Consider the following 22,265-nt stretch of genomic DNA (forward strand, 5'->3'; position numbering starts at 1 on the left):
ATACAGCGTTTAACCATTGCCTTGAACAGACAAACTAAAAGACTGCACACTAAGCATGTAATACATTTTTAATCTCTGCTCGAAATTGTGGCGCTGTTCTGACTTGCCATTGTGAATAGTGGATTGAAGCAAAAACATTGAAGGGACGGTGTATAGCAAAAACATTAAAGGGACGGTGTATAGCAAAAACATTAAAGGGGCGGTGTATATCTGTCAGATACAAACGTTGTGAATGGAGCCAGAGGCCATTTGGGAGTTAGGACTGGGCACAAGGCGAGGTGCTATTACAAGTGTGGAGTAATGGGAATTAAACTATGAAAACTGTCTATTAAATGTCTGTCAATTGTGTAAAAAATGGTAGTTGTAATGAAATATGGCAACAGAGAGGCCTACAGAAGTGAGGAGGAGGGGTTACGAGCCTACTGTATAGGAGGAGTCAGAACTCATTGGGGGGGGGTTCTTGGTGTTGATGGGAGGAGTCATAACTCTGTGGAGGAGGTGCTTTGAACTTATGGTGTTTTAACTGAGCAGGTACTAATGGCGAGCTTATGGTATTTTAACTGAAGAGCTGATGATGGTGATCTTATGATGTTTTAACTGAGCAGGTACTGATGGTGAGTTAATTGTGTTTTAACTGAGCAGGTACTGATGGTGAGCTTATGGTGTTTTAACTGAGCAGGTACTGATGGTGAGTTAATGGTGTTTTAACTGAGCAGGTACTGATGGTGAGCTTATGGTGTTTTAACTGAGCAGGTACTGATGGTGAGCTCATGGTGTTTTAACTGAGCAGGTACTGATGGTGATGAGTGTATGGTGTTTTAACTGAGGACGGAATTACTGGTGGTAAACTGTTAATCCAGCACTTAAAAGTGATGTTAAAGTCCTGGTGACAAGCTGTTTGCTTGTTGGTGGCAGTTGTGGTTTACCTGCCTGTTCTTTTGTTGTCTGCACTGCTTGTGGGAAGTGTTTATAATTACCTAAAAGGATTTAGGTCAAAACTGTATGTGTTTGTAGAACATCTTGTCTGCATGACAAATCAAGCAAGGAAAAAATGGAAAAAGGCAGGAAATGCCAGTTCACCTAAAGTGGTCTGTATTTAGACAGGAGATGTGAGTTAGCCTTAAATGGGGTGAGTTTGGGAAGCAAATGTGAGTTAACCTTAACTGATCTGTATTTAGGCAGGAACTATGAGTTAATCTGTTTTTAAAAGTCAAATGCGAGTTCACCTTAAGTGGTCTGTATTTAGACAGGAGATGTGAGTTAGCCTTAAATGGGGTGAGTTTGGGAAGCAAATGTGAGTTAACCTTAAGTTATCTGTATTTAGGCAGGAACTATGATTTAATCTGTCTTTAGGAATCAAATGCGAGTTCACCTGAAGTGGTATGTGTTTGGGCCTCCCTGAGTGCTGCTGGGAAATGCGCTTATTGAAAAGACGTTGGCGCTAAGTACAGCACAGCTGAGCACATGGTGTGCTGATTGCGCCTGATTAAGAGCAGGTGTGTGGACGATGCTCAGTCCTCAGATGCCTGACCTGTGACTGCAGCCAGATGCTCCCATCACGCATGCTTTACAGGAAGATGAAGCAAACTCAATCACACCTGCCATGAGCACTCCTTCTCTCTCCCTATACTCCTCCCCTCTAGGAGGCGCAGGAGAGCCTTGAGCACCAAACCCACCAGACACAGGAGCAGCTTCATCCCTCTTGCCATCAGCCTCTAACTCAGCTGTATCATCCGCAGTGCCGTACACTTAAACCTGCTACTGAGCAGTTATTGGGGGCCTAGCAGCAAAGCAGGTCAAAGTTGGATGTGCGTTTACATGCGTAACTTTTGACCCATTGACCCGATTTTCAAAAATGAGGTATCGTTGGAATCCTTGGACCATGCCGAGTACAACGCACCCTATGATGTTGGGTGATGAATTTCCGCCGTGATGGGTTTTTCGCCATATTTGATTTTATCAAATGTGAAACAAATTTTTCACAGGTCTCCAATTTTTTTCCGATCGACACCAAACTTGACACACTTAATTTTCAGACCAAGCCTCACAAAAGTTATCCCATTGCGTATTAATTTTTTAAAGCGTTTGCCCGTCACAGCCAATCAAAATTGATGACAAAGCCGCCAAACAGGAAGTGAGCTTATATTTCAGCAACCCTTTCATATATCAAAACCAAACTTTGTACATGGACTTCAGACCCCATTGGGAGGATGCTCAATACATTTGGTGACTGTTTGTTGTTGTAAAACACTAAAACTAAAACACTAAACCATTTTCACAGGTCACAAATTTTGTCCAATCTTCATGAAACTTTGCATAGATGATCTTCAGACCAAGCCTCACAAGTGTTATTTGTAGCAATTATTTAAAACCGTTCGCCCATAACAGCCAATTGAAATCACTGGTGAAGCCACCAAACAGGAAGTGTGCTCATATCTCAGCAACCCTTTCATTTAGCCATGGCAGCTCCAGCTACACCTGCAGTTACTACATCCTGCTTCACATCTACAAACGCTGCATTGACAGATACTCCTTTTTCCAATTATCTCCAAGTGGCATCTCTGGAAAAAAAGCTTTAGGTTTCAGTGAAGCCACTTCAGTTACAAAGTGTAGATCTAATGCACTATTTATGATACTTGTAAATGACAAAATGATTACGGCCTCCAATAAGAATGTGTTGTTTGGTTTTAAATACGATGGTATTGACCTATCAAAACTGGCCATTCATGTCTTGTATATGCATGTCCATTTAAGAAGCATTTTTGCCATGTGCTGTGTGTATTGTACCAGGTGTCAGAAACACCAGTTTGTGCTGTGGCTAGACACATCGTAACCTTTGACCTTTGCAATTCCTCCTAGCCTGCCATCACGGAGTTCTCGGAGTTCGCTGGCATACCTGTTCTCCGCTAGTTTCCCTGAGGTGCTGGACCTGCATGGGCAGGTGGCCGAGGTCTCAGACCCCAGCGAGCCCGTAACCTTTAACCCCCAGAGGGAGGAGGCCGACCCGCTGCAGAGCAACACTCTTGTCCTGCAGTTCCTTGCCTTCTCCAGGTCAGAACACACACACGAACACACACACACACACACACACACACACACACACACACATACACATTCTCACACAGAGGAGACCGACCCTCTGCAGAGCAACAGACATCCTTCACACACACACACACACACACGCACACACACACACACTTCAGAATATACACACACACACACACACACACACACACACACACACACACACACACGTTTCAGAATACACACACACACACACAAACACACACACACAGAGGAGGCTGACCCGCACACTCATCCTGCAGTTCCTGGCCTTATCCACGCTCTCCTTCTCCCCTCCCTCTCTTTCTGACTCCTTCATTCCCCCTCTCCCCTCCTTCTTTCTCTGAATCCTTCGTTCCTCCTCTCCCCCCTCTCTCTCTAACTCCTCTCCCCCCTCTCTCTCTAACTCCTCTCCCCTCCCTCTCTCTCTAACTCCTCTCCCCTCCCTCTTTCTCTGAATCCTTTAGTGTCCCTCTCTCTCTCTGAATCCTTCACTCCCCCCTCTCCCCTCTCTCCCTCCCTCTCTCTCTCTCTCTCTCTCTGATTCCTGCGCTCCTCTCTTGCCATGGCCCCTGGAGCACAGAGCTGTTGGGCTGCATTAACACACAGCCCTCTTTTGTGATGTCGTCAGCACTTTCCCTGAGCAGGGGGCGTTTCAGGATGCAGAAAGTCATGATGTGCTTTGATTACGCCTGCTGGCCAGGTCTGGCCACTGGGGTCCTTCTCTCAGCACATGCCTTACATTCACACCAGGAGCAGGAGCAAGGGGTCCCATGCACTGGATTAGGGTCATCTCTCACAGGCTGATGTTATAGCCTGTGTTATATACAGTGATGTCCTGTCGGTGGAAAGGAGGCAGTAAAGATGATGGGGTGTGTGTGTGTGTGACTGTCTGTGTGTCTGTCTGTCTGTCTGTCTGTGTGTGTGTGCAGAATCTCTCAGACAGGTGTGCCGACTGACTGGCCTCGCTGCGTCCACTTCACCTTCCAGCTCTACCGCTTCCCTCCTGTCAGCACCCAGCGCTTGTCTTTGATTGGTCTACAGGGGAAGCCCACAGATGATGACCCCTGCATCCTCGCCGTTATCAACAAGGATGGGACAGTGAACACAGGTAAGATTCTGAAGGTGAACTAAGGTCAAACTCTGAGGGTGAAATCAGGTAACTCCTTTGGTTTTCTACTCTCCTCTCATTCTCTACTCACTCCTCTCATTCTCTTCTCTCTCACTCATTCTCTACTCTCACTCCTCTCATTCTCTCCTCTCATTCTCTACTCTCACTCCTCTCATTCTCTCCTCTCATTCTCTTCTCTCACTCCTCCCATTCTCTCCTCTCATTCTCTTCGCACTCCTCTCATTCTCTTCTCACTCCTCTCATTCTCTTCTCACTCCTCCCATTCTCTTCTCTCACTCCTCCCATTCCCTCCTCATTCTCTTCTCACTCCTCTCCAGGCATGAAAACTCCTCACCTTTCGGCGAAATTCGCCGTTTTGAATCCAAAATAGGGGACTTACGTGGTTCGCTCAGATCCGATGAGAAAATATTGTGTGTGTGTGTGGGGGGGGGTGTTTTTATGGGGTTACAACTGAGTTTACAAATCACGCGCAGACGCGAATGCATCTTGATGCGTTGTAAGACAAGAGCCCAATTAAAAACGTGTCTGATCAACAAACAACAAACAGTGCAAGTGGGCCCCTTCACACATAGGCCCAAGCCAAAAAGAAGAAATAATAAGTATTTTTTTTTTTGTAAAAATTAGTCATTTTGTAGTTTGTTTTCTTTATAAATCTCTGGTTTAGGCAACTTCATACTCCATGGAAGCTATGCACTATTGGCAACAATGTCACTCGCGCTTGTTTTGCTATGAAACGGCCATTTCCCTCTTTGCGCGCCCTTCTCACCTTTTTCACCCCTGACCCGTTTCCATGCCTGCCTCTCGTTCTCTCCTCTCATTCTCTACTCACTCCTCTCATTCTCTTCTCTCACTCCTCTCATTCTCTTCTCTCACTCCTCCCATTCTCTCCTCTCATTCTCTTCTCTCTCTCATTCTCTACTCTCACTCTTCTCATTCTCTCCTCATTCTCTACTCTCACTCTTCTCATTCTCTTCTCTCATTCTGGAGTGTGTGTGCACTAGTAAGAAAACATTTTCCTATCTCGCCCCCAGAGTCCCCTGGGCTGCAGCTGCGGTTCACTGTGGGGGCAGAGCCTGAGTGTCCAGGAGAGAGGCGAAGCTTCCTTAAGTACCTGGCTCAGCACTCTCTGCAGATCGACGTGTGGGACAGCAACTCAATGCAGCTCATTGGCTGCGCTGCTGTGGAGCTCAAGGTATGCAACACACACACACACTCACACTAACATGCACATGACAGTTTTAACATTGCATGTCATTTATTTGCAGACAAGCGTAGTGAAGCTGATAACTCGCTCCTCCCATGCATTATGCATTATCTACACTCCTGGGTTGCCTAAATGCTATAGCGATTGGGCAGTAGAAACCTTTTCACAGCTAAACAAGACAAGAGATTCTGATTGTAGTTTCTGAGACGCATGTCCCCAATATCAAACAAAACATGTTGCCTCTCTCCTCTACTGCTCAAAATCTAGAGATTGTACTGACCGGTCATGTAACTCATTTGACCCCGGTCATGTTTTTTTTTCCCATCTAGTACTTTTTGATGCTTGTCTCTGAAAAGTGCTACACAAATAAAGTTTTCTAACTTACATGCCTACACCAACCAAACAAAACCTTTGAACGAAGCCTTTGTTTCCCACTGGCTTTGTCTACTGTGTTTGACTGGCTTCTCCTCTCTGTGTGTAGCACCTGTTGAGGCAGGGCCGCTCTGCAGTGCAGGTTGTTCATGAGCTGGAGGTCATCACCACGGAGTTCATCCAAGATGGCAGCGTGGCAGGTGGGCACCTCTCAAGGCACGCGGTCATGTCACCCATCAACATTCTCACCTCCGTCAAGGGCAGACTGCACCTGCGCCTGGGAAACGTGGGTGAGTGGGTTTGGGTCAGGGTCAGCTGATGAAATTACGCTTTTACACTGACCATTACATTTTCTTTTCTTTTCTGTTTATGTGTTGTTTGGGCAGGTACATATGGGTGACTTCACCTCAAGGGGTTCTCAAGCTTCTCTTGTTTCTTTTCAAAGCTCTTAGAAACGTTTTTCACATAGAAGTTGGCTTAAATGGAATCTACCAGAAAACACGTTCACATAGAAGTTGGCTTAAATGCTTTCTGTTTGCTGAAAGCATTTGCCCAGTAAGCTGTGCCTGTTTATCTCTCAAAGCGGGCTGAAGAAAAACTGAAATTGTCTTGGCATGTAAATTACAATCAAGGCTGAGATATCCATCAATCCTTCTGGGTCTCTCGGCACCAAACAACTGAAATCAATTAACTCCTAGAGAAGAGAAATACAAACGAGGGAACCAGAACAATCAGCCTTCACTAAAGCCACTCTGTCTCTTGCTTGCTCTCTCTTTTTCTCTGTCTCTCTCTCACACGCTTTCTCTCAATCACTCTTTTTCTCTCTGTCTCTCTATCTCTCACTGCCTCTCTTTCTCTATCTTTCTCTTGACTGTTTCTCTATCTCTCTCGGTCTCACTCACTTTCTTTGTCTGTCTCTCACTCTCTCTTTCTCTCCTTCTCTCTCTCCATCTCTCTTTTTATGTCTCATTCTGTCTCTCTCACTTACTGTCTTTCCGTCTGTCTATCTCTCTCTATCTCTCTCTCTTTCTCTGTCTGCCTGTCTCTCCTTCTCTAGTTCTCTCTGAGTCTCTCCCCATGTCTTTCTGTGTGTCTCTCTCTCTCTCTCTCTCTCTCTCTGTCTGTCGTTGTCTGTCTCTTTTCTTTCACCTCTCATCTGGGATTAATTTATCTCCTGTCTTGTTTGTTTTCTAATTAGAAACACGTCGTTAGCCTTCTTGAGGAAGTGATCTGGAATTTACCCTTATAAAGACTGATGGGAGATTTTTATCTCAGTCGTCCACACCGTTTCACAGGTCAAGGACAAGACAAATAGATAAGGGCTAAAACCAACAAGGTGCTATTGGAATAGAGCCAATATGTGGTTGGTTTGTTCTAGCAATCTGTTTCTGTCGTAAGAGGAGGTGAGGTCATGTTGAAAAGTGGTGGTGGTGTTTTTATAACGTCTGTGAGTGTGTGTGTGTGTGTGTGTGTGTGACTGTGTGTGTGTGTGCACAGGTGGTCCAGTGGAGCGGGGTTCGGACATCTCTGTTCCCTCCTCTGTGCACGTGGTCAAGGGCTGCAGCTCCATGCAGGGCTTTGGGGGAGGAAGCCTCTTCAGCTCCAGCGTCTCACAGAAGAATGGTACGACAATACTGTACTGTCTCTGTCTTCTCTCTCTCTTTCTATCTCTGTTTCTCTATCACTCTCTCTCGTCTCTGTCTTCTCTCATTCTATCTCTGTTTCTCTATCACTCTCTCTTGTCTCATTCTTCTCTCTATCACTCAGCCTCTTCATGCAAGGGACTGATTTGGCTGAGGTGGTAATGAGCTCTCTCTCTCTCTCTCACTCTCTCTCAAATTCAAATTGCTTCATGGGCATGACAAGGTCACTCGTATTGCCAAAGCAGTTATTATACAATAAATCTGGACAAACACTGTATACATATCAATAGATTTTCATAAGAATAAAATAAAATGCATTACGATATGGCCTGTCTCCTTTCCTCCTACAGTAATAGTATTTTTCATTTTGATATGTCACTTATTTAATTAAAATTAGGATTTTTGGAATTTCATTTATTGAAGAAAAGGCTTCTTGTGTGATTGAAGGATGTACATTTTAGGAGGAAGTGCATCTCTGTCTCAACCTCACCTGTCGTGCAGTGACCACATATTATTTTGGTTGCCATGATTTTTTGTGTCTCCCTTTTTCGATTTCCAATTTGTGGTCACTTAGCCTGTATTTGGTTAGAGTCAGTCTCCGTTTTCTGTCTCTGACAGCAGAGAGATATTATGCCAATTTATATTCTCGGTTTAGAGTCAGATAACAACAGATCTACTTTGATTTCTAGTTTCTTATTTTTTGGAAAACAGTGGTGTTGTGAGTCGTCAGAGTGTGTTTATGTGGTCAAAATTAATCCTGGTGTGAGACTGCAGCTTTAGTCACAACGCTGGGAGCATGTTACCCACATGAAATGTCAAAGTAACAAGCCCACCCATCTGTGGGTGAAGCCAACTCTTATACCCTTAACACACACCCACGGTTGTCACCCACCAGTGATCACCTAACCATCTGTTTTTTTAACAGAGATAAGAAATGTTGGTAACGCTTTAGAATAACATGTGCTTATTAGGTATTAACAGTGCATAATAAGCAGTTAACAATTCATTACTAACAGTTAGTTAACTGTTGTTATCCTTAAATAACATTAACTAACTGTTAACATGCAGCTTGTAAGTGATAATAAGCAGCCTTTTAAGTTACTTACAAGCATATTTGTTAACAGTTGTAAGTGTTAACAAGAAGCTTGTTAATGCTTGTTAATGGTGTATAAGACAAAGAGGTGGATAACTAATACGCTTATAAGACCTTTCTTACCTATTTGTAGTACATTTTGCAGCCCCCCAATCTAAAGCGAGGACCATGTAGCCTAAAGTTCCACAAGCCCAACCTTCTATCTCTCTATACTGTATCTCTCTAGCTTGGTTTAGCTGTGAGAAATACACCTTCAAAATTATTGCAGTGAGCAGGAATCGAACCCTGGTCTCCCGCGTCAGAGGGTGCATTGCTACTTGTTGAGCTACACTACTGTTCCTAATTGGCTGATGGAAAATATTCTGATGTTCTATATCATACTAGCTATGGTTTTTACAAATATGTTTCTGATGGAAAAGTGGTGTTTAATTTCCATAATCTTTGTTCAGTGAACGCATAAAACAGTTTGTCAGCAGTCTAAAGATATGCCAGCTTTGTATATAGTTTGGTTACCTAGCGACCGAGGCTTAAAGACGATAAGTGGGTGCGTTCAAAGCTCTGGTTTAAAGTTGCAAACATAGGCGAACGTTCGTGATCGATTTGAAACATGTTTCAGTTTGCCTTGAACAGAGGCGAACATTCGTGGTCTGTTTCTGCATTAATTAAACACCACTTTTCCATCAGAAACATATTTGTAAAAAGCATAGCTAGTATGATATAGCACTTCGGAATATAGAATCAAAATAAACAATTTCATCAGCTATACAAGAACAGTAGTGTAGCTCAATAAGTAGCGATGCACTCTTTGATGCAGGAGACCGTGGTTCAATTCCTGCTCACTGCAATAATTTTAAAGGTGCATTTCTCACAGCTAAACCAAGCTGTATAGAGAGATAGAAGGTTGGGCTTGTGGAACTATAGGCTACATGGTCCTCGCTTTAGATTGGGGGGCTGCAAAATTTACTACAAATAGGTAAGAAAGGTTTTATAAGCGTATTAGTTATCCACCTTTTTGTCTTATACACCATTAACAAGCATTAACAAGCTGCTTGTTAACACATTAACAAATATGCTTGTAAGTAACCTAAAAGGCTGCTTATTAACACTTACAAGCTGCATGTTAACAGTTAGTTAATGTTATTAAAGGATAACAACAGTTAACTAACTGTTAGTAATGAATTGTTAACTGCTTATTATGCACTGTTAATACCTAATAAGCACATGTTATTCTAAAGCGTTACCGAAATGTTTACCACCCCTCATCCTAAGGGTCACCCCCAGTTTGGTGACACAGGGGTTATCTTATCAAGGGTCAGAGTAAGAGGATGGTAATTAGATTTCACTACATGTATGTAAGCTATACTAATCATTCAATGAGAGACATATAAAAATTATCCCACATTGGTCTCTGCAACAACTGATGTAGGAGACTTTTTTCTGGGCTCAGCTCTTGGGTTTGGAGGGCTTTGGAATGTATGGTGTCTTGTGGGGTGGATTTAAGGTGATAACAAATGTGGAGCTCTTTTGTTGATGTTATTAGTTGGTGTCTGCCTAATTCTGCTCTACATGAATTTGTTTTTCTCTGTGCATGTAAAATGTATCTCCAGAATTCTGCATGTAGGGATTATATTGTGCGTTTGTCCCAATTCTCGCTCTCTTTCTTTCTTTCTTTCTTTCTTTCTCTCTCTCTCCCTCAGGCTCTTTTTCACTCTTTTCTTCACCTTGATCAACTCTCATTCTGATCCTCTAGCCTTCTCCCTCATCTTCACTCTCTTACTCTCACTCTTTCACCTTCTCTCCCTCTCCCTCTCACTCACTCTCTCACCTTCTTCTCACTCTCCCTCTCTTTCACACACACCTTCTCTCTCTCTCTCTCTCTCTCTCTCTCACACTCTCTCACTCTTTGAGCTGCTCTCGGGGACTCTCACTCTCTCAGTGATTCTCTCTCATACACACGCAGTCACTCTTCTACTATTGCTCTTTGAAATGTGCTGTCAAACTCAAATATGCTGTTTTCTGGCTTTGCCAGCGTTTTAAAGCCTTGATCTGCCTCAAACTCTTTGTTATGTTGGGATTGTCTTCTTGGTTGAAGTGTCACTCAACCCAGATTCAGAGTTGGTAGAACAAAGTTTAGTGTGAAATGTTTGAGAGAAGAACAAGTTCTGTGTGTGTGTGCGTGTGTGTGTGTGTGTGTGTGTGTGTGTGTGTGTGCGCGCAACGCGTAACACAGCCTGTGCCCTGCGTACTGGTGAGGTCCATGGCAGTCAGTTTTTGTGAGAGTAATGTGTGTGTGTATGTGTGCGTGTGGGTGTGTGTGTGTGTGCGTGCGCGCAGCATGTAACACAGACCGTGCCCTGCATATGGTGGAGGTCTGTGGTAATGGTAAGAGTCGTTAAGTGTGTGTGTGTAGTGTGTAACACAGCCTGTGCGCTGCATATGGTGGAGGTCTTTGGCAATCTGTTTTTGTGAAAGTAATGTGTGCGTGTGTGTGTGTGTGTGTGTGTGTGTGTGTGTGTGTGTGCAGCGCGTAACACAGCCCGTGCCCTGCGCATGGTGGAGGTGCATGGTGAGCTGATGTCGCTACTGCAGGCTAGAGGGGATCGCGCTGGCCAGGTGGACGCAGAGGAGAGCAGGCTGCGCAAACTCAGCAGGATGGCTGCAGTGAGGCAAACCGAACAGCAGGACGGCGCCACTGAGCACAAACCCTACATGGTGAGGTGTAACCACACACACACATTACCACAAACACATACACGCATATTCACAAACACACACACACAAACACATAGGATCTCAAACACACACAAACACACATTCACATAAATTCAGACACACATACAATCACAAACATATATGCATAAATACAAATACAAAGCTACAACAAAGTGGTTGTTTACCTGCAAGTTGCTCTTTAAACCTTATGGCTGTTCAAAGCCCAGACCTGGCTTGCACTGATGGGAAATCCCACAGCAGCACAACCAGCCTCACAGGCAGGAGGGCGCTGTGGGTTTGGTGCTTTTAGTGAAGCCCACCTGAACAGGGTCATCAGATAACATGGAGAACAAAGAACTCCTCTGGCATGGAATTAGCAGACGGCTAGTCCCCGCTGTAGTAGGCGGTGGCTAACGGGCAGGAAGCCTGCAGTCCCAAGAGCTGCAGATGGAGGGCGCTGTGGGCTTCGTGCTTTTAGGGTCATCAGATAACATAAAGAACAAACAACTCCTCTAGCATGAAATTACACCGTGTACTATTTACACATTAAGTTCTTTGTGTGTGTCTGTGTGTGTGTTGTGTGTGTGTTGTAACAGTGGCGTCGTGAGGAGCGGCAGCAGCTGGGTCGTGATCTGCGTGTGATTGAGGCGTACCGTGAGCAGAGCAAAGCCGAGGGCATCGCCAACATGCTGAGCCAGGCCATCACCACCCAACACACCCTCTACGCCTCTCTCGGAACCGTGCAGTTCTTCGAGTTCCTGCTCAAGAACCCCTTCAGCTTGCCACAGACCATCACCATCCACAGTGAAGACCCAGAGCTCAGGTATGCTACCGCCACCCTGCACAGGTACGCTTATGCCACCCTACAGAGTTTAGATACGTTACCACTGCCACCCTATATACCTCAGTTAGGTATGAGCTACACCAGGCGCGTAACTGAAGCGTTCCGTTCACGTAGCATCTGCTGCAACAATTAGCTGCCACTATAATCAATGGAATTAGCTACACCAGACGTGATAGTGGCGCGTACGTTCGAAAAAAATAGACCAGTCTTTTTAAATGGATTTTACGCGTCGCGAACGGAACGCTTCAGTTACGCGCCTGGTGTAGCTCATACCTTAGGCTCAGGTACACTACCTACACCCTGCTCAGGTACACTACTGCACCCTGCTCAGGTACACTACTGCTGCTATGCAGACCTCACACATGCACCTCATGATGGGGTAAATCACACATGCACCTCATGATTGGGTAAATCACACATGCACCTCATGATGGGGTAAATCCTAGTTGCTCACTCATACACCTCATGACTGGGTTAATCCTAGTTGGAAAAGACCGTATAATCTAACTGGGCTAGTTGAGGGGAGACAAACCAAGCTCTGCCTGGAGTGCAAGTTTTGTAAGAAATTTGCCATTTTTACTTGGAGTGTGTGTGTGTGTGTGTGCGTGTGCGTGTGTGTGTGTGTGTGTGTGTGTGTGTGTGTGTGTGTGAGTTGACTGAGATGCATGTTTCTGGGCTGTTCAGTCTGATGTAGGGTCAGCTTCTGTATTACACTGGGAAGGGGATCATCTTGGAACTATTTATTTTTGGGTGCAATTATCTGCTCAAAACCTTTCTATAATTTACCCTCTCCCTGGAGAAGAGCGTTTGATGTTTCTCCCCCACCCATTTCATTGGTGTGTGTGTGTGTGTGTGTGTGTGTGTGTGTGTGTGTGTGTGTGTGAAGCCTTAACCAGGAGAGCAGAGAAAAGCCCACTCTGCACAGCGTGGTCTCTCTGGGGCTGCGTTTGAGCTTGGGCGGGAGCAGCTTTGCTGTCCCATTCAGAGCATTTGATGGGCACAATGCACAACCTGCTCTTTAGTGCACAGCAGAAAAGAGAACGAAACATAAGCGAGGGCCTTAAAAGTCCCAGAGCGATTCTTTTCTTTTTTCTTCAGAGCCCTCCCTCCCACACACACACACACACACACACACACACACACACACATCCCTTTTTGATTCCGATTAAAGTTGCATCCTCTCACCCCCCTCATGCCCTCATCCTGTTATGCTCCACATTCTCCCTCATCTTCTCCATCTCTCCCCCCCCCTCTCTCTCTATCTCTCTCTCTCTCCACATATTTCCCCATCCATCCATCTCCCCCTCTTTTCATGTCTCTCCATCTCTCTCTCCCTCCATCTCTCCCCCTTTCCTTTCTCTCCATCTCTCCCTCCCTACATCTCTCCATATATCTCCCTCCCTCCATCTCTCCCCCCTTTCTTTCTCTCTCCATCACTCCCTCCATCTCCATATCTCTCTCTCCCTCCCTCCATCTCTCCATCACTCCCTCCCTCCATCTCTCCATATCTCTCCCTCCATCCCTCCCTCCATCTCTACTTCTCTCCCTCCCTCCATCTCTACATATCTCTCCCTTTTCCATCTCTCCCCCTCTCCCTCCCTCCATCATTCTCTCCCTCCATCTCTCCTTCTCCCCTCCTGTCTCTGTGTGCAGTGTGGTGGTGAGCACAGAGGAGTGGCGCTATCTAAAGCAGATGACCAAGACCTCCACGCCGCTGGAGCAGGACATGTTCAAGCTGAACGAAAAGACCCACGTCCTGCAGGTGTACCTGCGCCCCAAAGAGGCCGTCCACATCCCCCTCAAGTACCAGACCTTTGTGTCAACACACACCCTACCCCCACAGGTAAGCCATCAACACCTGCCTCCTCAGGTAAACTATGAACACCTTTCGCCACAGGTAAACCATGAACATATGGTTATCTACAGGAACACTGTAAAGCAGGACTCTTCATTAACCTCCAGCCCCACCGCCACCCCCCCACACACACACACGCACACACACACACGCACACACACTTCTCTTCTCTCTGTGCTGTAGGGACTGGGCCCTATGAGAGGTGACCAGACTCATCACACGTTTCAGAGGCTCCAGCCCAGTGCCGTCAGCAGGAAATCCATTAAGGTAGGAACCTGCACACCTGAACACCTGCACATCCCCCTCTCACATCTGTTATTCAGCTGCATGTGCTTAAACTTCAACGTTTGACACATGCTCAATCAGACTGGTTGATGCAGGTACCAAAGAGAATCATCTGATCTGTATGTTGGTGTGTGTGTAGTGGACCATCTCCAGCAGGGCTATGTTAGGGGGTAAACTGTCTGCACCGTTTTAAAGTACAACCTCCAAAGGAAGGAAGTGATGTAATATAGTTGGACATCTGAATGCTGCATGCACTATGGCTTTGCATTGAACGATGTGTCTTATGGGTCTGTGTTGTTGCACCACTCTTTGTGGTGTGTGTTGTAGCTGGGGGCTAAATGCACTCTCAGCGTGGCCATTCAAGGGAAGGCCAGATGGCTGGAGCAGCCTCTATGGGGGCGATCCGTCAGCACTGTGTGTGTGTGTGTGTCCATCTGCACTGTCCTCTAATGGAGCGCACTCACCAAACTCAACACTGCACTTCCCCTGCGCCTCGGGGGAATTAAAGACTTTACTCACACACGCCGGGCACACACTCACACACTCTTTTCAAACGCGCCGGACACGGTGGCACGTGGTCCCTCGCTTCAGTGGAGGGACTTCTTTCTCATTTCTTTCAACTCTGGAGGACTTTTATGAGTCTTAGCTGTCATAGCTCAGCTGAAATGCCTGAGCCCGAAACTTTGTGCTTTTGATCCATGCAGAACGCCCTATGCACAGGAGCTGTCTGCCTGGTCTGTCGTCTGGATGGGGAGTTCAGTCTGCCTAGTTAACAGAGCAGAGAGATGGTGCCCGGTGACATCAGGATAAATGGAGTAAAAAAAACAAGGCTGTGTCATACTGTATATGAAGATTGGGAATCTTTTGAGGATTTTTCCTTAATGTGAAAACTGCTAATACTTTCAAAATGGTGTTGGTGGCTTAACTGACACTTCAAAAAAAAAAAAAAAAAAAAAAAATCAAAAGCCACAAAATCAATGAAAAATCAAAAGCCACAAAATGATAGTCATCAACATTACAGTTTTTCTCAGTCTCCCTGGCACAGTTCTTGACATTTCTATTAACAGTAAGTGTATTTCTTGAAACAATTCCTGAAAACAACTACGCTTGAAATCAGACCGATCTAAGAGCGCATTGAATTTTGCTCTGGCAGATCCGGCTGAAAACTCTCCGATTGAAAGTGATTTCCAAAGCACTTCAAACTTGGTGTTGTCATCATACCAATCTGATCAGAAATACAGCCATGCCAAGACATGACCAACTTAAATACCATCCATTAAGTTCAGTCACTGATTTGCTATTGCAGATGTTCGTCATGAAAATACATTTACTGTAGATATGTTTCGTGTAGGGCATCTCTATTGTCACTATGCCTTAATGAATAATTAGGATAAAACAAATGGAGACAGCAGTTGTGGACAGTAGGGTTGAATGGACAGCAGTTGTGGACAGTAGAGTTGAATGGGCAGCAGGGTTGAATGGACATTAGATTAGTCAGTCCATTAGTTGATATTTAATCAGTCTATCACTCAACCCTGTATTTTGTGATTGTACAGTGGCAATCAGTACAGTTAAAACTAAACAGATTTTGTTATTTATGTAAATATTGCTGCAATACACCTAGCATATCAAAACATTCATGTTGGGGCCTCCACTGTGACACACCAGTGCTGCCTGTAATGGCCATTTTGGAGCTCCAGAGGCGAGGTATTTTAGCTGGCAACTCAGATATTCAACTTGGCACAGGAACGAGGCACTGGTGGCACAGGAAAGGGGAGCTGAAATCTGCATTGCGATTCAGTCTTTGGCTGAATCTCAGTGTCCCCCCTAAGGTCTAAGCCCTGATCTCTCAAAGACTTAACTGACATCCGTTGATAAATGATTGAGTTTGACAGGCTGCATAAGTCTGCATAAATGACAACTTACGGAGGGCACAGAAAGGGTGTGAGCGAGCCCTCATGCACTTCACAATTTCACAGTGGAACAGCCCTACGCCCTCACAAAGTTAGTATAGTGGGAACGCACATCAGAGTTTGTGAGTATGTGAGGGGGGACATCGAGATTCAGCCTTAGATTCCAATTATAGGAAGTGGTTTGAGATTTCGTATGGAAGATTCCAGTTATAGGAAGTGGTTTGAGATTTGGTTTGGTAGATTCCAGTTATAGGAATCAGTTCTGGATTCGGTCAGGTAGATTCCAGTTCTGATTGGCTGTGGCTGTTTGGCTAATTTAGTTGTTGCTAGGCTTCTGATTGGCTGTGGCTCCCTCAGGTGCACTTCCAGGGTCAGGATGGGAAGCCAGTGGCCATCTGCCAGGTGAGGGTGGAGCTGACTCCTCACGGTGTCGATCAGACCTTCCGCTTCTCCCATCCAGAGGGCACCTTCCTGAAGAAAGCCATCCGCCTGCCGCCCTGGACACCTGCCCCAGGTGAGTGTGCTGTCTGGGAACCTTCACATACACACCTTTTGGACATACTGAAGCTAGCTTCTGCTGAAGCTAGGCCTACATACTATGGACCTGACATTGTTCTAGCTGTAGGCCTACACACTATGGACCTGAGACTGTTCTAGCTGTAGGCCTACACACTATGCACCTGACACTGTTCTAGCTGTAGGCCTACACACGATGGACCTGAGACTGTTCTAGCTGTAGGCCTACCCACTATGGACCTGAGATTGTTCTAGCTGTAGGCCTACACACGATGGACCTGAGACTGTTCTAGCTGTAGGCCTACACACTATGGACCTGAGACTGTTCTAGCTGTAGGCCTACACACTATGGACCTGAGACTGTTCTAGCTGTAGGCCTACACACTATAGACCTGAGACTGTTCTAGCTGTAGGCCTACCCACTATGGACCTGAGATTGTTCTAGCTGTAGGCCTACCCACTATGGACCTGAGACTGTTCTAGCTGTAGGCCTACACACTATGGACCTGAGACTGTTGTAGATGTAGGCCTACACACGATGAACCTGACTGTTCTAGATGTAGGCCTACACACTATGGACCTGAGACTGTTCTAGCTGTAGGCCTACATACACACTATGGACCCAAGACTGTTCTAGCTGTAGGCTAGGTTAACTCAACGTGCTGATGATGATGCTGAACTCTAATATCTCTGCTTTTTCTCCTCCACAGAGGAAGCTCCTGTTCTCCATGTGCGCTGCACGGACCCCAATGTCATCTGTGACACCAGAGCAGTGGTGAGTGCCCTCCTGCTGCTCAGGGTCCAGGGCAGGGCAGAGCACACTCACACACACACAGATCAGACACGCACACAGACAGATCAGAGACACATGCACCCCCCCCCCCCCACACACACACACACACACACAGACAGATACTGTAAGACACACACACACACATGTGACCCACACACACACACAGATTAGGCACACACACACACACAATCAGACACACACACAGATCAGACATCACTGTCATTTCAACTTTTCTTCTACAGTAGAACACAGTGTTAATGGGATGAGACTTACAGTTTTTCTCAGTCGCTTTGGTGCTTTTTTCAGATCAGAATGAAAATTCTCATAACTATTAGTTCAACCTCCACAACATTTAGTCATTTGTGCACATCATAGTAGCAATTTCTCCTTCCTCTGAACAAATTGCAAATACTTTTGGACATGTATCAGTTGCTTACATACAATTCTCTGCTGTTTTTTAACATTATCATTTGCTTATGTCATGTCAGTCAAAATGAACAATACTTATGAATGCTGAATAGTCGTTCCCAATAAAACTAATAGTCTTCATTTCATTGCTTGAGTCATTACATACAAAATTGTTGAACTAGTTATCAAATTCTCTCACAATGCTGTAGAATTGCAAAGAGCATACAGTAAAAATGTACGTATTCAGTGTCTTGTACTCACTTACTCACCTAACTACAGCAATGTGTAACTTTACTGTAGTTTTCAAATGGCTGTACAAGTACTGTATAGTGCTGTCTTGAGCATGTTCAGGTAGTGTCACCGAGTTCTGACCTTTTTTTGCATTGGAAAACACTGAGAGAACTGTCATAATGAAAACATGGCAAAGCCATTTGACTATCTTGTTCATAAACGATGGTGTCAAGACTTCTCATTTTGATGACACTGACAGTTTCATTGACATGAATACCTGCTTTTGAGGAATGGACTATCCATTTTGAGCAAGTGACGTGCTTTTGCAGGTCATCCACTAGGTTTTGCAGTTTACACTAATTGTTTTGAGAATTGCACTAACTGCTGTGCAAATGTTAATAGTGATGTGAGAAAAGCACCAAAGCGACTGAGAAAAACTGTAAATTAAGTTAAGTTAAATTGAACTTTGGCATGTATGTGAAATTATTGAACAATTGCACAAAGTATGTTTATCATGCAAATCTATCTCATCCTTTCCTGGAGCTTCATTCATCTGTGTTTTGACAGTTACATGTCTTTGTGCGTGCGTGCGTGCGTGCGTGTGTGTATGTGTTGTCTCAGGCCCCAGGGGAGCCCCAGGATGTGTATGTGAAGGTGGCCGGCTGTCCAAGTCCTCAAATAAAGAAGTTCTTTATCACTGTGTTCACGTGAGTCTCGTCCTGTGTCTGCCCACTTTCTGTTGTAGGCACTCTGTAGTCAGTCAATTATATGCTTTTGAAATGAATGATAAACATAATATCACACCAAAGATATACACACGCTCATTCAGATATGCACTATATGGACAAAAGTATTAGGACCCCTGGCCATTACAGTGTATAGCCATAGTATAGCTATAACAGCTTCCACTCTTCTGGGAACCATCCACAAGCTGTTGGAGTGTATCTGTGGGATTTATTTCATCCAGAAGGGCATTTTTGAGGTCAGACACTAATGTTAACGGCCTGGCTCGCGGTCTCTGTTAGTTCATCTCAAAGGTGTTTGATGGGGTTGAAGGCTCTTTGCAGGCCAGTCAATGGGGTGATATGCAGATGCATACACAATGCAGTGATATGACTTTGAAGTAAAGGCATCTTCTAAGAACGATGGTTTCGAACGGTCTTTTAAGATAACGTTGACAATACGGTATGATGTTAGCACTCAGCAAGAACTAGTTTTTGTAAGCTAGCAGGCTAATTTTAGAAAGTTAACACATAAATCACACCAATCACTATCAATGGTTATCAATGGTCAGTGATCACACTGTTTATTTCTGGGAATAAAATGTCAACAAATTACATTTCAATAAACTTGGTTTATTTTTCACAGGTGCAGCATAGATTTGTGGGTAATAGGTAGCATAGAAGATACATCAAAGATGCCCTCAAAAACAACCATTACGGGGGGTAGTTTGAAGGTATTTCAGAATGCAGGAAAAGAAAGCTCAATCAGTTTGGAATGGCACTTGTTGCCTTGCTCCCTGTTAGGTATCTGATGAGACAGTAGTGGAACAGAGCCATCTTCTTGTACACCATGGGTGTCAAACTCATATTAGGCAGTGGGCCGGATTTGTTGGAATGAGACCTTCGTGGGGGCCATCATTGTCATGGTCATTATCCTTTCTCTGCATTGGAGTGGTGTTTGATGATATACTCCTTTACTACACCCACTTAAGAGCAAACAAGTACCCTACAAATCATCTACTGCTGTCATATCCTGCTCTTGAAACAACCTACTTCAATGTCAGTTTTTAGCCCCTTCTTTCCTGAGGATGGTTTGTAGTGCTAGGTTTAATCAATTTATCACAGAAATTGTTCATTAAAAATTGTTGAAGACAGCTGGATGTGAATATCTTTTCTTTCTAATTTTCCCTTCCTATCCAAAACATCATGGGGGTCTTATGAAACCTGCTGGCGGGCATGATCTGGCCCCCGGGCCTTATGTTTGACCCTCCTGTTCTACACCAAACTCACCTGACCAAAGGTGTGGGTTTTTGAACATTCTAACATAAGATTCCTTTCCGCAACAATTCAAGGCTCTAAAATTCTTTAGAACGTTAATTTTCCAACATTCCTGTCACATCAGTGTGACAGTACACCTTTAAGGGTTATGGGCCTTGCTTTCTGCACCCTATGACAGTACCATGCTTGAATTCACTGAGCTGTTAAGGACAACACATTCTTTCAATAATGTTTGTGAATACAGACTGCATGACTAGGTGTTTGATTTTATATACCTGTGTCAATAGGTCTGAATGAAACACATGAATTCATTGATTAAGCGGTTATCCCAATACTTTTGTCCATATAGTGTTAATATTGACATATTAACACTATCATACACACAAATGCTACTTAATTTTAAATAGCAATCAAAAACGTGCACTTTTTTGTTAAGCGTCATCCTCGGATTGATGTAGGGCTGCCATTTAAGGCAGTGATTAATTCACAGAATTGTTTTGTATTGTATTATTGATTATCTTCACCTTTGACCACAGTGACCGCTGGCTTCTAGCCCCAGCTCAAATCTGGCAAGTGTATGTCCACTTCCTTCAGCGCTTGGACATAAGTTGCGTGACTGGCCAGCTCACCTGTCAATCACTGGTACTGAGGGGCACCCAGGCTATGAGGAAGGTGAAGTGTCACGTGTCCCACCCTCTGGAGTTACAGGTATGCCGCCGTCTACTGTAGAGAAACTGCAGTTATGGTTAGCCGTCTGCTCCGGAGGGGGCTAGCTGTCTGTTAGCCATCTGCTGCGTTTAGGGCTAGTCGTCTGCTGCAGAGGGGGTTGTTGGCTGTTTGCTGCAAAGGGGGTTAACTGTCTGTTAGCCATATTCTGCCGTGGAGGTTAACTGTCTGTCAGCCATTTGCTGCTGTGGGGCTTAACTGTCTGTTAACTGTCTGTTGCAGTTGGGACTTAACTGTCTGTTAACTGTCTGTTGCAGTTGGGACTAGCCACTTGTTAGCTGTTTGCTGCAAAGGGGGCTAGCCATCTGTTAACCATTTGCTGCAGTGGAGGTTAGCTGTCTGTTAACTGTCTGCTGCAGTTGGGACTAGCCGCCTGCTGTCCTCTGCGAGTGTAGAGGTCCATCCAGTGCAGTGACGCAGAGGTGTGTGTCTCCAGGTGGACCCGTGTGAGGTGTTTGTGCTCCCCCCGCGGGCCGTGCAGGACGTGCAGCTGAGGGTGCGCTGCCACAGGACGGGCTCCAAGTTCGTTCAGCTCAGTGTGGTGGATGTGGAGCAGCAGCAGCTGGTGGAGTACTGGCTGATCTGCATCACCGCACACCCCCCCGTCATCTCCAAGGTAGCATCACCATAAACACACACACACACACATACACTCAGACACATAACTCACACATACAGTTCCTTTGTGTCTGCAAGAGAGAGATAGAGTATTCAGGAGTGTGTGTGTGTGTGTGTGTGTGTGTGTGTGTGTGTGTGTGTGTGTGTGTGTGTGTGGTGTGTTGTGCGTGAAAAGAGAGCTTTAATCATCTCAAGTCCCACTCTTGCCTGTGTGTTACCGTGAGACAGTGGCTATCCTGAGCCATAGCAGAGTGCCGCAGCAGGAGAGAGAAGAGAAGAGAGGAGAGGAGAGGAGAGAGGAGAAAAGAATCCAAAGACAGAATAGGAGAGGAGAAAATAACAAGAGAGATGAAAGGAGAGGGTCGAGGAGTGAAAGCATGGAGAGGGGGGATAAGAGAGGTGTGGAGAGGACAGGATGGGGGGGGAAAGCATGCAGAGAGAGAATACAAGAGGTTTGGAGAAGAGAGGTGTGGAGAGGACAGGATGGGGGGGGGGGGGAGCATGCAGAGAGAGAATACAAGAGGTTTGGAGAAGAGAGGAGAGCAGAGGATGAGGGGAGAACATGGGGACCAGGAAGAGGGGGGTAGGAGGACCAGAGAAAAAAATGAAAAAGATATTATGTCTCTGCTTTCTCTCTCACACTTTCTCTCGTTTTCTTTCTTTTTTTCTTTCTTTTTTATCTCTTTCTTTCTCTCTCACTTTTTCTTTCTATTTTCTTTCTCTCTCTCACTCACTTTCTCTCTCTCTCTCTCTCTCTCTTTTTTCCCCTCTCTGAGCGGTGACCCTGGGTTCTGTATTTCGTAGTATTTCTAAGGGCCAATCTCAATTCTCTATTTTACCCCTTCCCCTTCCCCCTT

General features: G+C 45.1%; 1 protein-coding gene across 1 annotated transcript in view; it reads left to right on the forward strand.

Moving 5' to 3' along the window:
- nphp4 (nephronophthisis 4) overlaps positions 1–22,265 on the forward strand; it is a 94,656-nt gene that overhangs the window by 69,623 nt on the left and 2,768 nt on the right. The window contains exons 15-28 of the mRNA XM_076276499.1: positions 2,860–3,051; positions 3,996–4,174; positions 5,227–5,387; positions 5,881–6,061; positions 7,269–7,394; positions 11,032–11,219; positions 11,816–12,042; positions 13,717–13,906; positions 14,102–14,185; positions 16,474–16,630; positions 17,343–17,407; positions 18,686–18,771; positions 20,601–20,772; positions 21,227–21,406. Of these exons, the coding sequence (XP_076132614.1) occupies positions 2,860–3,051; positions 3,996–4,174; positions 5,227–5,387; positions 5,881–6,061; positions 7,269–7,394; positions 11,032–11,219; positions 11,816–12,042; positions 13,717–13,906; positions 14,102–14,185; positions 16,474–16,630; positions 17,343–17,407; positions 18,686–18,771; positions 20,601–20,772; positions 21,227–21,406 (2,188 nt within the window). The remainder of the gene's footprint in view (positions 1–2,859; positions 3,052–3,995; positions 4,175–5,226; positions 5,388–5,880; positions 6,062–7,268; positions 7,395–11,031; positions 11,220–11,815; positions 12,043–13,716; positions 13,907–14,101; positions 14,186–16,473; positions 16,631–17,342; positions 17,408–18,685; positions 18,772–20,600; positions 20,773–21,226; positions 21,407–22,265) is intronic.

The sequence above is a fragment of the Alosa pseudoharengus genome, unplaced genomic scaffold, assembly GCF_046254945.1.
Source record: "Alosa pseudoharengus isolate Yale_2024_CS ecotype anadromous, Long Island Sound unplaced genomic scaffold, YU_APseudo_1.1 YU_APseudo_1.1_scf_9, whole genome shotgun sequence".
NCBI classification, from domain to species: domain Eukaryota; kingdom Metazoa; phylum Chordata; class Actinopteri; order Clupeiformes; family Clupeidae; genus Alosa; species Alosa pseudoharengus.